The 17294-nt window shown below is 42.2% G+C and overlaps 1 protein-coding gene across 1 annotated transcript in view; it reads right to left on the minus strand.

Moving 5' to 3' along the window:
• Positions 1 to 17294, minus strand: part of LOC127651989 (deoxynucleoside triphosphate triphosphohydrolase SAMHD1-like) — a 29078-nt gene that overhangs the window by 5237 nt on the left and 6547 nt on the right. Inside the window, exons 4-13 of the mRNA XM_052138054.1 lie at positions 15734 to 15894; positions 15377 to 15492; positions 13806 to 13862; positions 13534 to 13547; positions 13059 to 13205; positions 12875 to 12972; positions 12477 to 12603; positions 5202 to 5293; positions 4923 to 5008; positions 4651 to 4817 (exon numbers count right to left, since the gene is read on the minus strand). Coding sequence (XP_051994014.1) covers positions 4651 to 4817; positions 4923 to 5008; positions 5202 to 5293; positions 12477 to 12603; positions 12875 to 12972; positions 13059 to 13205; positions 13534 to 13547; positions 13806 to 13862; positions 15377 to 15492; positions 15734 to 15894 — 1065 coding nt within the window. The remainder of the gene's footprint in view (positions 1 to 4650; positions 4818 to 4922; positions 5009 to 5201; positions 5294 to 12476; positions 12604 to 12874; positions 12973 to 13058; positions 13206 to 13533; positions 13548 to 13805; positions 13863 to 15376; positions 15493 to 15733; positions 15895 to 17294) is intronic.

The raw sequence follows: 17294 nt of genomic DNA on the forward strand, positions 1-17294 counted from the left end.
GCGTCTCATATTGACGCGTTGGTTTTATGACGCCTTGGTCCAAATTTTAATCTTAACCGTTCTATTTCATCAGAAACGATCTTAAAACAGGGCTTTAAGTGTAAAATACCGAACTTGTCCTTTAATCAAAATGCCTCTGATTGGCCAAACTGCATTAATTAAGCTCAACAGAAAGTGGGTGATTGATTAACGTTATAACACTCAACGCTGCAATCAGCGATAAAGAAAATCTATTGCAGATGACACTTTTCATTTCACATCACTTCATTCGTGACAGCCATAATAGATATAGGACTAGCATAATTTTACGGGGCATGTTGCCACCTTATCTTTCCCCAAGTCTTTTTTCAGATTTTAATTTAGCAGCTGATCTCGCTACGTACTTAATGTTTAATCACTGGTGTGATTGCACGAGACAATGTGTTAATTATCAGACGTAAAATATTATTTTTGCCTTTTGGAATCGGCTTTCAAATCTATATGGCTCAAAAATCTCACTACAATGGGCATAGCGCCTGTAGTATGAATGTGGTTGACAGTCTAGGTCATTTATATGTAAAATAATCCAATCGCCCTCTTCCCAGACATTTCTAAGATACATTTGACATATTTAACATCAAAACAAATAAAACTGTTTACCTGAGATCGTCGATTCTGCGGATCCATCTCGGCTCGTCTTGATTGAATTGAATCGTCTTGATTGAACACATGAACATGTGCGGTTCAATATCAACCAATAAGATTCCATGTACGATGTCGCGTTTTCATTGGTCAGTCGTTGAAGCCTTTTCTGATTGGTTGTTGCCGTTTTGACAGCGTTTATGCCAAGAGCAAAGAGAAAGAAATCGAAGAGAAGAGTACTTGGGCATGCTTGAACGCACGGGACACAGTCTAAGCACAAACACGCTTACTTTAAGCTTAAGAGGAGAGATTCGCGATTGCAATGAACACGTTTTAAGTGCAGGCATATTCTCTGAGCGAGCGCAGAGAAAATTCTTTCAAGAGCAGCGTGTATCTGAGAGCGCTAGCCCAGTTCCATAGCGAGCAGAGGATTCAGCGCCGGCGATTATATTCATACGCGAGCAGAGGGATTCAGCCACGCGATAACATTAATGTACTTTGCGCTACAATAATGCGCCTCGACATTTGACAGGGAAATAACGCCATAGTTACACAGTCTGGCCGTGAGGGCCCGAATGCTTCGGTACCTCTTGCCAGACGGGAGGAGGGTAAAGAGTTTGTGTGAGGGGTGTGTGGGGTCGTCCACAATGCTGGTTGCTTCTATGGATACAGTGTTTTTTGTAAATGTCTTTGATGGAGGGAAGAGAGACCCGATGATCTTCTCAGCTGTCCTCACTATCCTCTGCAGGGCTTTGTGGTCCAAACGGTGAAAGTCCCAAACCAGGCAGTGATGCAGCTGCTCAGGATGCTCTTAATAGTCCCTCTATAGAATGTAGTGAGGATGGGGGTGGGAGATGTGCTTTCCTCAGCCTTGAAGAAAGTAGAGACGCTGCTGGGCTTTCTTGGTGATAGAGCTGGTGTTGAGGGACCAGGTGAGGTTCTCCGCCAAGTGAACACCAAGGAATTTGATGCTCTTGACGATCTCCACAGAGGAGCCGTCGATGTTCAGCGGTGTGTTCACCTTGTGCTCTCCTAAAGTCAACAACCATCTCTTTTGTTTTGTCGACATTCAGGGACAGGTTGTTGGCTCTACACCAGTTCGTCAGCCGCTGCACCTCCTCTCTGTATGCTGACTCGTCGTTCTTGCTGATGAGACCCACCACGGTCGTGTCATCGGCAAACTTGATGATGTGATTCGAGCTGTGCATTGCTGCACAGTCGTGAGTCAGCAGAGTGAACAGCAGTGGACTGAGCACACACCCCTGGGGGGCCCCAGTGCTCAGTGTGGTGGTGGTGGAGATGCTGTTCCCTATCCGGACTGACTGAGGTCTCCCAGTCATGATCCAGTTGCAGAGGGAGGTGTCCAGGCCCAGCAGGTTCAGCTTTCCAATCAGGTGCTGGGGAATGATTGTGTTGAATGCTGAGCTGAAATCTATGAACAGCATTCGAACGTATGAGTCCTTATTGTCTAGGTGGGTGAGGGCCAGATGGAGGGTTGTGGCGATGGCATCATCCGTTGAACGGTTTGAACGATACGCAAACTGCAGTGGGTCTAGTGAGGGGGGCAGCTGGGTCTTAATGTGCCTCATGACGAGCCTCTCGAAGCACTTCATGATGATGGGTGTAAGTGCGACGGGACGGTAGTCGTTGAGGCAGGACACTGAAGACTTCTTTGGCATGAGGACGATGGTGGTGGCCTTGAAGCACGATGGAATGACGGCGCTGCTCAGAGAGATGTTGAAAATGTCGGTAAGAACATCTGCTAGCTGGTCTGCACATCCTCTGAGCACTCTGCCAGGAATGTTGTCTGGTCCGGCAGCCTTCCGTGAGTTGACTCTATGTAGAGTTATCCTCACATCAGCCATGGTAAGACAGAGCACCTGGTCGTTGGGAGGAGGGTTGGTCTTCCTCGCCACCATGTCGTTCTGCACTTCAAACCGAGCGTATAAGTCGTTCAGCACATCTGGAAGGGAGGCATCTTTGTCACAGGCAACTGATGTTGTCCTGTAGTTGGTGATGGCCTGCCACATGCGCCGCATGTAAATATATTGAAGGACTCACATATAGAAACAGTTTTAATTGCTTTCTTATTATGTGAATGAAAAATAGTCTTTATATTTGAATTTCTTTTTCAAGAACCAAAAACAAAGGTTGGGATTTACTGTACTTACATTTATGTATATGAAATTTAGCAAAAATTAAAATTAAATTTATAATATAGTATTCTTTCCTTTTATTTGAGGGGATATTAGTAAAACCAAATATAACGTTATCTAAACATAAGGAAAAAGTGGGTTCAATGTTATCAATTATAAATCTGGTCAAATCTTTCAAAAATGTCCCACATGAACCCAATGCCAAAATAGATGAAATAAAGTCTAAGGCAATGTATTGCACAAAGAACAGTTAAAATCAATATCCTTTTTAAATTTAACAAGAAAAATATTAACTGGGTAGTATCGGTGTAAGATTTTGAAAGTTATTTCCTTAACTTTATTTACTAATAAATATTTGTTTGGTAAAGCCCAGATGGCCTTCCATAATAAACCTTCCACCAGTCTATTCCAATAAACAGTTTGACATAGTGACAATGTCTTTTTGAAGTAAGGAACGAATAGTTTTATTAATATTTAAAACTCCAGCGATAGGAAATGAAGCCTTTACATCAGTAATCCAGCATGGCGAACGAAGAACGGGAAGCACGGGTAAGTGAAGTAAAATGTTTTTGGACAATAATGTGACTGAAAACATAATGAGGACAGTATTGATACTTTTATTGAATAAATAAAATAGGCAATTAACTAATACTGAGAAAAAAATGTAAATATGTATGTGTGACTCTAATAATAAAAACAACAACAATAATAATAATAATAATAATAGCAGCACAAAAAAAAATTACTTCCCGTTCTTCGTTCGCCATGCTGGATTACTGACGTAAATGCTTCATTTCCGTTCTAATTAATCCATATTGCGCAAAAGGTGCGCAGAATCAGTGGCTTATGATATGATTGGTTAAACTCGCATCTGATTGGCTAAAGAGTAGACAGACCCACGTGGGAAGAGATCTCTGCCAGGAAAGTCTCAAAAACACACACACACAAATCCGAGGTGATTCACACGTGAATGACGATTTGCACATTCAGATTCATGGATACACTCGTACATTTTAAACATTCCAAACTTTTTGCGACTAGTTGTATATCTATTAAATATGTTTTGCGTTTGTAAAATGTATTTTACGTATGCATACTTTTATTTTGCGCATGTGAATAGCTTTTTTTCATGCACGTGAATTTTTTTTGTGTGTACCTGAATTAGGTTTCATGGATGTGAAATTGTCTACGCATGTGTGAATCGTTTTTTTTGCGTGAATTATTAATGAGATTGATTTGGCTCCATAAACATCCCCATAAGCTTATTTAACATGGCAAGTTATTACATACAAACTTAAGACTTAATATATTCAAACAATAATGTAAATATGATATTTACTAATACGTTGTTACACCATCCATATGAACTTGAGCAATCGTGAGAGGACTTTTCTGCCGTTAATGAGTTGCCAAATGCTCTACGCATATTCACAATCTACTCCGTTTATGCAGAAATGCATTCTGCATACTGCTGCTCCGCGCGGGCTCCGCATAGCACTTAATCACGTATCTCCACGATCGCGCCAAACTTGAAGAATTATTAGCACACTTGTACTGCTGAAAATATCTTTTTGAAAATTCCATGACTTTTCCAAAACATTCAATGTTAACTTGTTTTTCCATAACTTTTTCAGGCCTGGAAAACACAATTTCTAAATTCCACCCCCCAGGGGAGGCGCGCCTCACCAATTGAAAACCTCTGGTCTAGTAAGTTTTGTTATGAAAGCATCTGCCAATTACATTTACATACAATTATGGATTTAATCAATGCCATTCATTGATATCACCCAGAGAAAATCTGAAATATATTTGAGTTGTACAGTGTCCTTTAAATGGTAATCATTTATTTTAGTTTTACTTCTTTTTGTCCTACCAGTGACATTTTTTCCCCTTTGAGTCTGGCCTCGCCAACAAACTTTGGAAGGTCTCTTCTGTCAATTTTCTCCACTTTCTTTTTGGCATCCCGAAGTTTCTTTTTCTCAGTTTTATCAAGTTGGAGGGATTTAATGTCGGTGTGAGAGATCTTCTCCAAAATAGCATCTGTTAGAAAAGAGAAACACTATTTTAGCTGAAACTAAGAATTATATAGAAAAAACATGAAATGTACCATCTGTAGATATGATGCTCATGAAAAGGTCGACTGACCTGTGAGTTTGGTGTACTCGGGCATGTTGTCTTTGGCTGCTGAGATCTTGTAGTGGTCATCGGCTAATAAGAGGGCTTCTTTAATCCTAATATGTAAAGTGAAACAAATGTAAACATTTTTAAAGCAACATGTAAACTTAGTTTATCAAGTGACAGCATGATGTCTGTCAGTCTGCTAAATTAATCAAATAAAAACGGCTAAGAACAGGAAACTAACACGACAACAATTATTAAAACAGAAGTAACATTATATTTCCCTTTTATAATAAGATAACTCACATGATTTCAATTATATTGACAGTCTTGTGCTGGTACGCCTGGCGATGCAGAGTGTATCGAGTGCGAAACATGTCGTAAATGTTATCTGCCTCCTGTTTGAGAAGGAAAAAACAATGAACCACGACTGTAACAGAATATATTTTCCATACATTACTTAATTTGCATTACATACACCTATATAAGAAATGAATTGTGTTTTTGTGACGAGTGATCTGAATGGTGTACACTCAGATGAGATGAAGACTGTACTCGTGGAATAATATCTTCTGAGGCTTTAGGAGATTCATAAAGAGTTACTAAATATCAGAGGTGGGGGACTCGAGTCACATGACTTGACTCGAGTCTGACTCGAGTCACAATTTTCAGGACTTGTGACTTGCTTGATTAAAGTACGAAAATGACTTGACTTGACTTTGACTTGAGAACAAGTTACTTGAGACTTGACTTGACTTGAAGTGGAAGACTCGACAATGACTTGAACTTATTATAAACAAACAGCAATACAATTAATTAAAAATATATATATTGTGACGTCAGCATCACTATTGGCATCTGTGCTGCTCAATTCAAACCGCGCCAAACATGGCAGACAGTAGTCGAGCTCCACAAATGGCCTCGTTTGGCTATACAGACTTTGAACTGGACCTTGCCTATAAAAAAAGATTTGCCAGTTGCAAAATATGCAAGGCACGAATATCCGACACGACAACCACAACGTTAAATTTCGTTCGGCATATCAAGAAGAACCACAAGGAAAGGTAAGAAAGTAATCTCTTTATAGTCAGTTTCACTAAGATCTACGTTATAACGATTACTAATGTAATGAATTAATCTTTTCTGTTTGTCATAATTTGGCCTTGATGGCATATTATGTTTTTTTCTTATTAGAAATGTGACCATGGCGTTATCATTATACTGTTACGTCTCGTAAATAGATGTAACTTATTGGGGAATTTGACTATAACAGTGGCGTAGCCTGAGTTTTTTAATGTTGATTGGCATCTTAAAATGAGCGGGCAGCTCAATATTACATGTAGGTTATAATGTATGTATTAAATGTGCGCATTTTCAAGTTTGTGGACTGCGTGTGGAAACTATAAAGCATTGCACATAACGTCACTGCATGACAGGCTAACGTATCGGTTACCTAACGTAACCTCGGTTCTCTCTAGATGAGGGAACGAGTATTGCGTAAGCTAGCTTACGCTACGGGAAAGATTCATCTTTTCTGAGATATTGAAGCCAAAAAATTATCCTTAATTTTTGTATCCATTGTCAACGCAGTGCGGCAGCTGCAGACCTTGAGCGGGCTAGCTAGCGAGCTCATAGGTTGCTCTGCTGCAACTGCTGCAGCCTATAGACGAGCTTGGGCGAACTCGCATCCAATGAGAGGCGTCCGCGCGCTCACTGCATCAAAGCCCGCCAAAATGGGCGTGACTAGAGTGCATATAAGCGTAGTTCGTAGGCTGGAACCCTGGTTTTCATTGACTGAAGCGAAAAGTCGCTCGTGGCGCGAGCACGGCCGGCTACGCAATACTCGTTCCCTCATCTAGAGAGAACCGAGGTTACGTTAGGTAACCGATCACGTTCTCTTACGAGAGGTTCTTCGTATTGCGTAAGCTATCTTACGCTCACGGGAACCCATTGTCAACGCCGTGCGCGTCAAGCATCCACTGTATGAGCCCCAGGGAATTAAGGGGGACCCGGGGAGCCCTTATGAGTGGGGAAATAATATTTGGCCGGCAAGAATGCGGGTCATTGATTGTGTAATACATAAGCACATAGTGGGAAGGGAACGACAGAGCGGCGGTGCCGGTCTGTGTGGAATGTGTCCCATCAGTGCAGCTCACCAGGGGAGCTGTAGCGTATTAAACCGCTAGTAGTTTTGCCTGCAGAGCGGGCACTTCCATATTGTAAAATCTGACAAAGGTGGAGGGGAAGTCCATCCCGCTGCCACACATATGTCGTGAATGGAAATCCCGCTGGACCATGCCCACGAGGATGCCATGCCTCTAGTGGAGTGAGCCCTAATGCCCAACGGGCATGGCAGGTCTTTTGACGCGTATGCAGCAGCAATAGCGTCCACTATCCATCTAGATAGTGTCTGTTTCGAGGCGGCGAGACCTTTGGTGCGCCCTCCGAACGAAACGAAAAGCTGCTCGGAGCGTCTGAAAGCAGCAGAGCGCGCAGTATACAATCTCAGTGCTCTGACCGGGCAAAGGAGATTGGCGTCGCGTTCGCTATCCGGTGCTGGCAGCGCCGATAGGGAAATGACCTGTGCTCTGAAAGGAGTACCGATCACCTTGGGAACATAGCTGTGTCTAGGCTTTAAAATGACCTTGGAGTCACTTGGTCCAAACTCAAGACACGCAGCGCTGACCGACAGCGCGTGAAGGTCTCCCACACGTTTGACTGATGACAGGGCAGTCAGAAAAACGGTTTTGAGTGAAAGGTATTTCAAATCCACGGATTGAAGTGGTTCGAAAGGGGGGGCTTTCATAGTTTCGAGAACTATAGAAAGATCCCAGATAGGAACCGATGGGGGGCACGGGGGATTCATCCTTCTAGCTCCCCTGAGGAAGCGGATGACCAGCTCGTTTTTACCCCATGACTGGCCGTGCAGGGGTTCAGCGAACGCCACAACGGCCGCCACATACACTTTGAGCGTGGATGGGGATCTGCCCTTATCCAGCAGCTCTTGTAGAAATACGAGCAGCGACGACACCCCACATGTCCTCTTTGGACGCAAAGAGGTCTATCTCTGCTCTGCCGAATAGGTGCCATAACGTCTGGACTGTTTGAGCGTGCAGGGACCATTCCCCTGGGGGAATATTGTCTCTGGACAGTCTGTCCGGGCCGTCGTTCAGGTGGCCTGGCACGTGCGTCGCCCTCAGCGAGCGCAGGTGGCACTGGGACCAACTCAGTATGCGTTTTGTCAGATGGAAGAGGTTCCTGGATCTGACACCGCCCTGACGGTTTAGGTAGGATACCACAGATCTGTTGTCCGAACGGACCAGGACGTGGTGACCCTGAATGATCGGGAGAAAGCGCACGAGCGCGTACTCGACCGCTATCATTTCCAGACAATTTATGTGAAGGAGCTTTTCCTGAACTGACCATAGGCCGAAAACCGGAGAGCCCTCGCAGACCGCGCCCCAACCCGTGTTGGACGCTGCCTGTCGAGATGACTTTTCGGCGAGATACAGCTCCCATTGTCACTCCCCGCTGATACCATTCGGCCACTGTCCAGGGCTGCAGAGCTGATATGCAGGTCTGAGTCACCTTGATGGGCTGGCGGCCTGTAGGCCCAAGCCCGGCGAGACGCGCGGGTGTTTAGCCAATGCTGAAGCGGGCGCATGTGCAGTAAACCCAGCTGAAGTACTGCTGCGGCTGAGGCCATGTAACCTAGCACTCTCTGGAATTTCTTCAGAGGCGTGAGGCTGTTCATCTGAAAAGATGCGCTAGCCGCTGAACACGGCGTGCGCGATGTGTAGATAAGCTGAGCCGTCATTGCCACGGAGTCTAGTTCTATTCCCAGGAAGGAAATGGTCTGACTGGGCTGTAGTGAGCTCTTGGTCCAATTGACTGCAAGACCCAAACTGTTCAGATGGCTGAGGAGAACTGCTCTGTGAGACAGAAGCTCCATATGTGACTGAGCCATAATCAGCCAGTCGTCCAAATAGTTCAGAATTCGCAAACCCTGACTCCGCAGGGGTGCGAGCGCCGCATCCATGCACTTCGTGAAAGTACGGGTGCTAAGGACAGGCCGAACGGAAGGACGGTGTATTGATAAACCTGGCCGTCGAAGGCGAATCTCAAGAATGGCCTGTGACGGGATTTATCTGAATCTGAAAGTATGCATCTTTCAGATCGAGAGAAATAAACCAGTCCCCCTGGCACACATGCGCGAGGAGTTTCCTGATTGTAAGCATTTTGAACGGTCTTTTTGCAAGCACCTTGTTCAAAACCCTGAGATCTAATATGGGTCTGAGGCCGCCGTCTTTCTTGGGAACAAGAAAATAACGGCTGTAAAGCCCCGACTCGCTCAGAGAGGGTGGCACTTTTCTATGGCCCTTTTGCACAGAAGGCTTGCTATTTCTGAACGAAGCATGCACGCTGCTTCCGTGTTCACAGTGGTTTCGAGCCGCGCTCTGAAGCGAGGGGGCGGCGATCGAACTGTAGCAAATAGCCCTGTTGTATTGTGCTTAACACCCACTTGGATATCCCTGGAATAGCTTCCCACGCTTTGAAGCGTAACGCTAGAGGGTGAATGGCCAATTCGCTCTGATTGCCGCACACAGAGCGCTGAACAAAATGTTTGAGCGCGTTTAGTGTGTTCATGCATGATTGCTCGCAGACAGCATGAACAGGCTGTTTTGTGAGTGACTTCCCGATTGGATTGAATGGGGAAAGAGTCACATCTGTTACGCGATGCGCAAGCATAGTCATGGGCACGGGACTTACACACAGAGGAATGGTTGCTGGCCGTGTAAGAGAGCGGGCAGAGAATGGGCGCGCGCACGCATTTGTGGGCGCATTTATTGACTCTAGCGCTCGAGCGGTTCGTAACCGCTTTATGTGAGCATGCTCTGGTGGGGACACGAGACATGCAGTGCTTGTGTGCAGAAGTGAACACTGGATTGTGGGCACATTTTCTACACATAGGGCTGGTCGTGTGACAGAGCGGGCAGAGAATGGGCGCGCGCACGCATTTGTGGGCGCCTTCATTAACTCTGACGCTCGAGCGGTTCGTAACCGCTTTATGAGAGTGTGCTCTGATAGGGGCACGGGATGTGTTATGCTTGTGTGTAGGGGCGAACACTGGGTTGTGGGCACTTTTTCTACACATAAGACATGTTTGCTCTTTACAAGATTTATTTGGTTCGCCGTGAAAACGGCGTTTGAGTGCAGGCAAGCGGGCAGTGTCACCGGCTTGTTGGCTGCTAAATTCACCACTGTAGTAGCCTGAGAGAAGGGGACTGACATTTTTTGTGAATAGTTTGTGAGAACTAGCTTGCTGAATAAAAGGATACGTCGTCGGATGGCGTAGCTCGCAGGATGGCTGAAGGTGGCTGAGACGGCCGGCTTCTTCTAGCGCTGTCCACGCTTGCTAGATGCCCCTCGAACGGCGACGCGGCTTCCAGGTCAGCGATGCGGAGAGCTTCGCTGAAGAGATGAAAATCGGGGTTCCAGCCTACGAACTACGCTTATATGCACTCTAGTCACGCCCATTTTGGCGGGCTTTGATGCAGTGAGCGCGTGACGCCTCTCATTGGATGCGAGTTCAGCCCAAGCTCGTCTATAGGCTGCAGCAGTTGCCACAGAGCAACCTATGAGCTCGCTAGCTAGCCCGCTCAAGGTCTGCAGCTGCCGCACTGCGTTGACAATGGATACAAAAATTAAGGATAATTTTTTGGCTTCAATATCTCAGAAAAGATGAATCTTTCCCGTAGCGTAAGCTAGCTTACGCAATACGAGAGAACCTCTCGTAAGAGAACATGGAGGCGCCGATGTGATCACTAGCACGCGCCTAAACATTTCTAAGGGGCTGTTTAACTAGGGTTGCCAACCGTTCCGTATAATACTTATAATATATAGTATAATATAAAGTCTTGTTCCGTATTGAACTGATACGGAACGCACTTTGTTCCGTATTTTTGAGTATCAATTCAGTGCAATGAATTGACAGACACATAGCTTCTATTCTAATATATATGTCAGACAGACTATGAATGAACGAAGACCTGCTTTAATGCAAAATTCGGGGACTTGGCGCCCCTTGGCGGGCTCTGACCCGCGCTCGCGCCATTGGCTGTGCAGTTGCCGCAGCACAGCCTATGAGCGAGCCAGACGGCATAGATATATGCAGCATAGATATATACACGGCTGTGCAGCTGCAAATGCGTTTTACATATAGGCTTCAGTAAATCGAGGAAAAGGAGTTTCCGAAGACATTTGTTGGCTATGATATGAAAAACTACTAAATTAAAAAATCTATATTTATTTGCACTTGAAAGAACATTCTAGAAGTCTAATTCTATTGAATAAGTTCGCACAAGGCTACAGAAAACTGTTGTGGTTGGCAACCCTATGTTTAACGTTACACCTGGCCACTTCATGCATTTTCTCAGATCGGATAGCTGATTCTGATTTATCAAAACGATTCCATTTACACTTGGTCACATAAAGGACCCACACTAGCCAACTACATGACAGCTTCTTTCCCCAAGCAGTCAGACTGTTGAACACTTGATCTATCACGATCAATAATTAGCACTGCACTTTATTCATCTATAACCTCACACTGGACTCTCAACATCCTCAATATACTACTTCATATATATATATATATTTCACATACTCCCACTTATTGTATATTGTGTGTATTGTTTACTGTACATTGTATATAATTATTGTGTTGTGTAAGTATGTGTACATTTGATATGTAAATTGTGTTGTGTAAGTATGTTGTTTACTGTAATTGGTATATGTCTCGTCACTGTCATGACTGCTGTGTTGCTCGGAACTGCACACAAGAATTTCACCTACTGTTGCACTTGTGTACATGGTCGTGTGACAATAAAGTGATTTGATTTGATTTGATTGATAAATGTGGTTTTGCAAATTGATTTTCCTTAAATTACATTATTTTTAAAAATGTAAAGAATGTTTGTGCATACGAAAATAAATTTGTTTTAATGTTTACAGGTAATGTTAATGTCTGAACGTTTTGTGTAAACACAATTTTATTTTATTTTCAGATATTAATGTATGCACAGATATGCATATGATTAATATGTAGCAAATGTATAATAAATAAGATACATAATATATGTATACAAGTTCATCTTTTCTGTGCAAAAATAAATATGTATCGAAAAAATTTACCTCTATTTATTTTAGTAGTGTGACTTTACTTTACTTGAAACTTATCAGGACTTGACTTGACTTGCTTAGGGTGAACCCTTGACTTGACTTGACTTGCTTGATTTATCTGAACTGCGACTTGAGACTTGACTCGAGACTTGATGGTTAAGACTTGAGACTTGCTTGGACTTGACCATGTGTGACTTGTCCCCACCTCTGCTAAATATTGAGTTACAATACTGGCGTAAAAGATATTAAAGATTTAAAGCATTATTACGGAAGCATGTTTGCTGTCATTAAAAGTTGAACAGTGTCAGGATGCTTTAAGTTCAGATTCATAAAACAAGTTGTGAGACTCCCAGTGCACTCTGGTGCAAAGTCAATTACAGAGTATAAGTGATCAAGTACCTTGTCCCTGAAGCAAATCAACAGCCTTCGCTCTTGAATTTCTTCTATGTCCACCTCACACACACGTGTAAGCTTCAGCAGGCGTTCATGGTCAAAGCTCTTAGAAATGCCAAGATGATGACAGTCTCTTTAAAATAAATCAAGATGGTGGAGAAATGATTATAATGACGATAGAGAAATTAACGTACAATGATTCAAAACTATTTGGAAAAAAAACTACGCTGAAATGTTTTTACTTGAAACTAAGATCACAAAATGACAACAATAATTGGATCATAAAAAAACAGAAAAGAGAAAATAATTAAGACAAACTTTGATGCTGGCTTGATAAAATGTTGTTTGAAAGAATGTAGTTATAAAATCTTCCTTAAAATTATTTTACAATGTGTTTTATTTACCGTGCAAAATAGTCCCATTTGTCCACATCAACGCCGTTCCGTTTATTTGATACAATCTCGTACAGGAAAGTCCTATTTTTTGGCCTGGTCCCTTGCCACTGGAATATTGAAAATAATGTGATCAACTTAAACACTGTATAACCTGTGGACATGCTCTGCAATGGCAGTTTATTTAAGTTTGTACCTCTTTTGCTGAAGTATTCACCCCAAGAATCAAATCCTTAATAAACTTAAGGTCTTCATCTGGTTTCATGTCATATTTTTTCATCTCATCTCTTAGTCCATTCTCTTCTACAATGAGCTCAAACATGTCAAATGAGGCATCCTCATGCTGAAAGTAATGCACAAACAAACAGAAATATAAACTGTACATGCATATAGTAGTGTGCAGTACAGTAACTGACATTCATTGAAAGGGACTTTCTTAAAAGATTTATTTTAAAAGATCCTTATACAGCAGTTTGTACAGTAGAAATAACTACTATACAGTATATATGAGAAATATATATATTTAGCTGCTGTTTCCTTATAGATAAGATGTGAGGACTTCAAATATGAGAGACATTTTGCAAACATTGACAAAAAGACAATTAAACCTTTTGCATAATTGTATCATAAATACATTTGTATCATAAAATATTGAGATTTTTGATGCTCACCTTCCACTTGGAGCCTAACAAAGAGAAACAAGCACCAGAGATGATATAAGACATGTTTTGTTCATTATCCTACAGCCACTGACTCATTTATAAATGTAAACCCAAGTATGTGGCTTATTTATTTTTTTTCTTTGTTAAATTTTAATTAAAAAATTCAATGTGACAGTGTTTTGTAATTTGAAAAGCATGAACCCCTGTTAATTAATTAGTGCTTAATTATACACCCGGTTGACCATAATCAGTGACACTGTGTGAATTGATAAAACACTTACCGGGCTGGACTTCTGGGATGAACATGTTATCATACAAATGAGAGAATGGACCGTGACCTTAAGAAAAATAAACATAAATGTATAATTGAAATCAGTGTAACTACATTAAAGTATGTAGTACAACCTATTTGACCTTTATTTCAAGTAAACGCCTATTTATACAAGGCATGTGCACAAGTAATCGATTAATCCTCTAAGTTTTCGATTAGTAAAAACACTACTTGAGTAATGCAGTTTGATTTTTCTATGTGCCATTTCCTGCTGTGGGCAGCAATGAAACTGATTCTTTTAACTAAATCTTGCCATACTGAACTGGTTGGCGCTGTGGATGCATCATGTTGTTTAACCCTCTGAGGTCGACGGACGCGCCGGCGCGTCCTGCTGGATTTTTCCGTCATTACGGCGGAAACAACTTAAAATTCTCCATCAGTTTGGTTCATACAGATTAGTGTAAGACATCATTAGAGATTATAATGGGTCTACTTTTATTTGTGTACACTCACAATAACAACAAAATCTTGTGCTTTTGTAAAATAAAGAAAATTAAAAGTGTGAGCTTTCAGCAGTCTCCGTGTTTACGAGCATATTTCTGAAACACATCACAAAAATGAACTGAAACTCTGCGAATACTTATCACACAAACATGAAACAAATATTCTCATGCAATGCAATCTGTTTGAAACAAAGCGATGTACAGTTTTCCTGGCTCAGCTAATTATCCCTAATGTGATCGCACCCACGGGCAGAGCACTCTAATCATACGCTAATGTGCTGAGACGATCAATGCAAATGGTGAATGCCCCCCCATGGTGCCTTAAAAACAAGTACGATAAACAAGTGAAAAAACTCCTGGATAGTAAGGAAGAGTTAACATTTTCCTCAGAAGAAGAGCGGGACTCCGATGAACATTTGTATTTTGAAGAGAGACTTGATCCAGCCGAGGATAAAATTTCAGACGAGTGAGTCATTTCGTTTTAATTAGTTGACATGTTATTTTATATAAACATGTACATAGTTTACTAGTGGGACTGTTTCCAGACTTGCAGCCAGGATTCAGAGTATTGAAATTTGAAATATGACTCCTAATAAGCAACTTTTTGTTACATTTAAATGCTGTTTTGGCTAAAGCAGGTATTTCAATTGTATGCTGTATAATATAAATATGATATGAAATATGATATAAAAATAATATGAATGTTTCTATTATATTTTAATGTGTTTATGCTGCCTCATTATCATCAACAAAGCTTGTGCTTGCAAATACGTGTTCAGGTGTAAATTTACTAGTTTAAGAAAGTTGCATGTGGTAGTGCCAGGGGATGGCCACCCCATGTGGCCCCTCTGTTATTTCTTTAATTTTATAATAAAGATTTGAAGATGCCTTGATAGTATTTTAAGAACCAAGTCACATGTCCTGTATGTTCCTTCTGCTGGTGCTTTTGAAATTTGATGTTTCTGAGATTCAGAGAAGCACCATGGAGTGATGTGTTCCTCTTAATAGGCTGTGATTGATAAACCTTTAAAATGAATGGCTGTTAAAGTACTAATGTATCTGTGTTTGTGACACTCACCTAAATCATGGCACAGTCCAGCAATTTGGACACACAAGCTGTCTCGATTGGTGATGTTGAGCTCTGGCTGTTTCTCTTGGAATCTCTTAACCAGACGTTCCGCTAAATGTGCCACCCTTCAGCACACAAACAACACCTCAGTTTACTTTACGAAAAATATTATAGATAAATGACTTGATTGATAGATTAATAAATGATATTTGAATGTTTGGTCTGATTATTATTTATTATTATTGAGGAATTGAAAAAAATAACAAATCAAACCACTCCTTATATAAATGTGCATTTAAGATTTTTAATGCTTTTAATACAATAGATGTTACATTTATAATTTTCAGGTAATTACATATCCCCTACCCGATGGAGTGTTCAAAGCGATTATGTGATGCTCCAGGATAGACCCAGTATCCTGCTCCCAGTTGTTTTATATGACGGAGTCTCTGAAACTGAGGAGTATCAATAATCTTCACCAGCAGAGGATGAAGCTCAATTGAACCATGAATGGGGTCATTGAAAATCTGCAGGATACAAATGGGAAAAGTGTTGGTTATTAAAATATCAACTGAGTTGTTTTACTAGATTTGAATTAATTGAAAACGTTCAGTAGAGAAAAGTAAAACTAGTAAACTTAGAGCAGTGATGTTTGTTGTCTTATGGCAGTACTCCCTCAAACTTTGTAAAGTCAAGTGGTTTTTATTGTCGTTTCAAGCATATACAGTTAGTACAGTACACAGTGAAACGAGACAACGTTCCTCCAGGACCATGGTGCTACATAGGACAAAGACAGAACCACACGAGACTACACAACTAAATAACATACCTATATATAGTGCACGTGCAAACGTGTGCAAAAAGTACAGGACAGTAGAATAATTTACTAAAAATTAACAGGACAATAGACACAGTGAGAGACAGTGCAGCGCTGACCAGTACACAGTAGTGCAAAAAGATGACCATTTCTAAAAATGCCTAAAACATACTTTGAGATAGTGTTCTATGCACATAGCAGTTACTGAGGTAGCAGCCAGTTATAAAGTGACAATAATCAAAGTGCAACTCAAGACACGTGTGTGTGTCAGTCCAGTCTCTGAGTATTGAGGAGTCTGATGGCTTGGGGGAAGAAGCTGTTACACAGTCTGGCCGTAAGGGCCCAAATGATTCAGTACCTCTTTCCAAACGGCAGGAGGGTGAAGAGTTTGTGTGAGGGGTGTGTGGGGTCCTCCACAATGCTGGTTGCTTTGCGGATACAGTGTTTTTTGTAAATGTCTTTGATGGAGGGAAGAGAGACCCCAATGATCTTCAGCTGTCCTCACTATCCTCTGCAGGGCTTTGCGATCCGAAACGGTGCAAGTCCCAAACCAGGCAGTGATGCAGCTGCTCAGGATGCTCTCAATAGTCCCTCTATAGAATGTTGTTAGGATGGGGGGTAGGAGATGTGCTTTCCTCAGACTTAAAAAAAGTAGAGACACTGCTGGGCTTTCTTGGTGGGGGGGGGGGGGGCCCAGTGCTCAGCGTGGTGGTGGAGATGCTGTTCAAGATCCGGACTTACTGAGGTCTCCCAGTCAGGAAGTCAAGTATGATCATCTGCCAGCTGGTCTGCACATCCTCTGAGCACTCTGCCAGGAATGTTGTCTGGTCCAGCAGCCTTCCGTGAGTTGACTTCCGTGAGTTTTCCTCACATCAGCCATGGTAAGACAGAGCACCTGATTGTTGGGAGGTCTTCCTCACCACCAAGTCGTTCTGCACCTCAAACCAAGCGTAGAAGTCGTTCAGCGCATCTGGAAGGGAGGCATCTTTGTCACAGGCAATTGAAGTTGTCCTTTAGATGGTGATGGCCTGGATGCCCTGCCACATGTGCCACGTGATGCTGTGTATTCCTCCAAGTTGGTAGAGTCGCCATATGTTGCAGCCTCCTGAA

The sequence above is a fragment of the Xyrauchen texanus genome, chromosome 11 (genome assembly GCF_025860055.1).
Source record: "Xyrauchen texanus isolate HMW12.3.18 chromosome 11, RBS_HiC_50CHRs, whole genome shotgun sequence".
NCBI classification, from domain to species: domain Eukaryota; kingdom Metazoa; phylum Chordata; class Actinopteri; order Cypriniformes; family Catostomidae; genus Xyrauchen; species Xyrauchen texanus.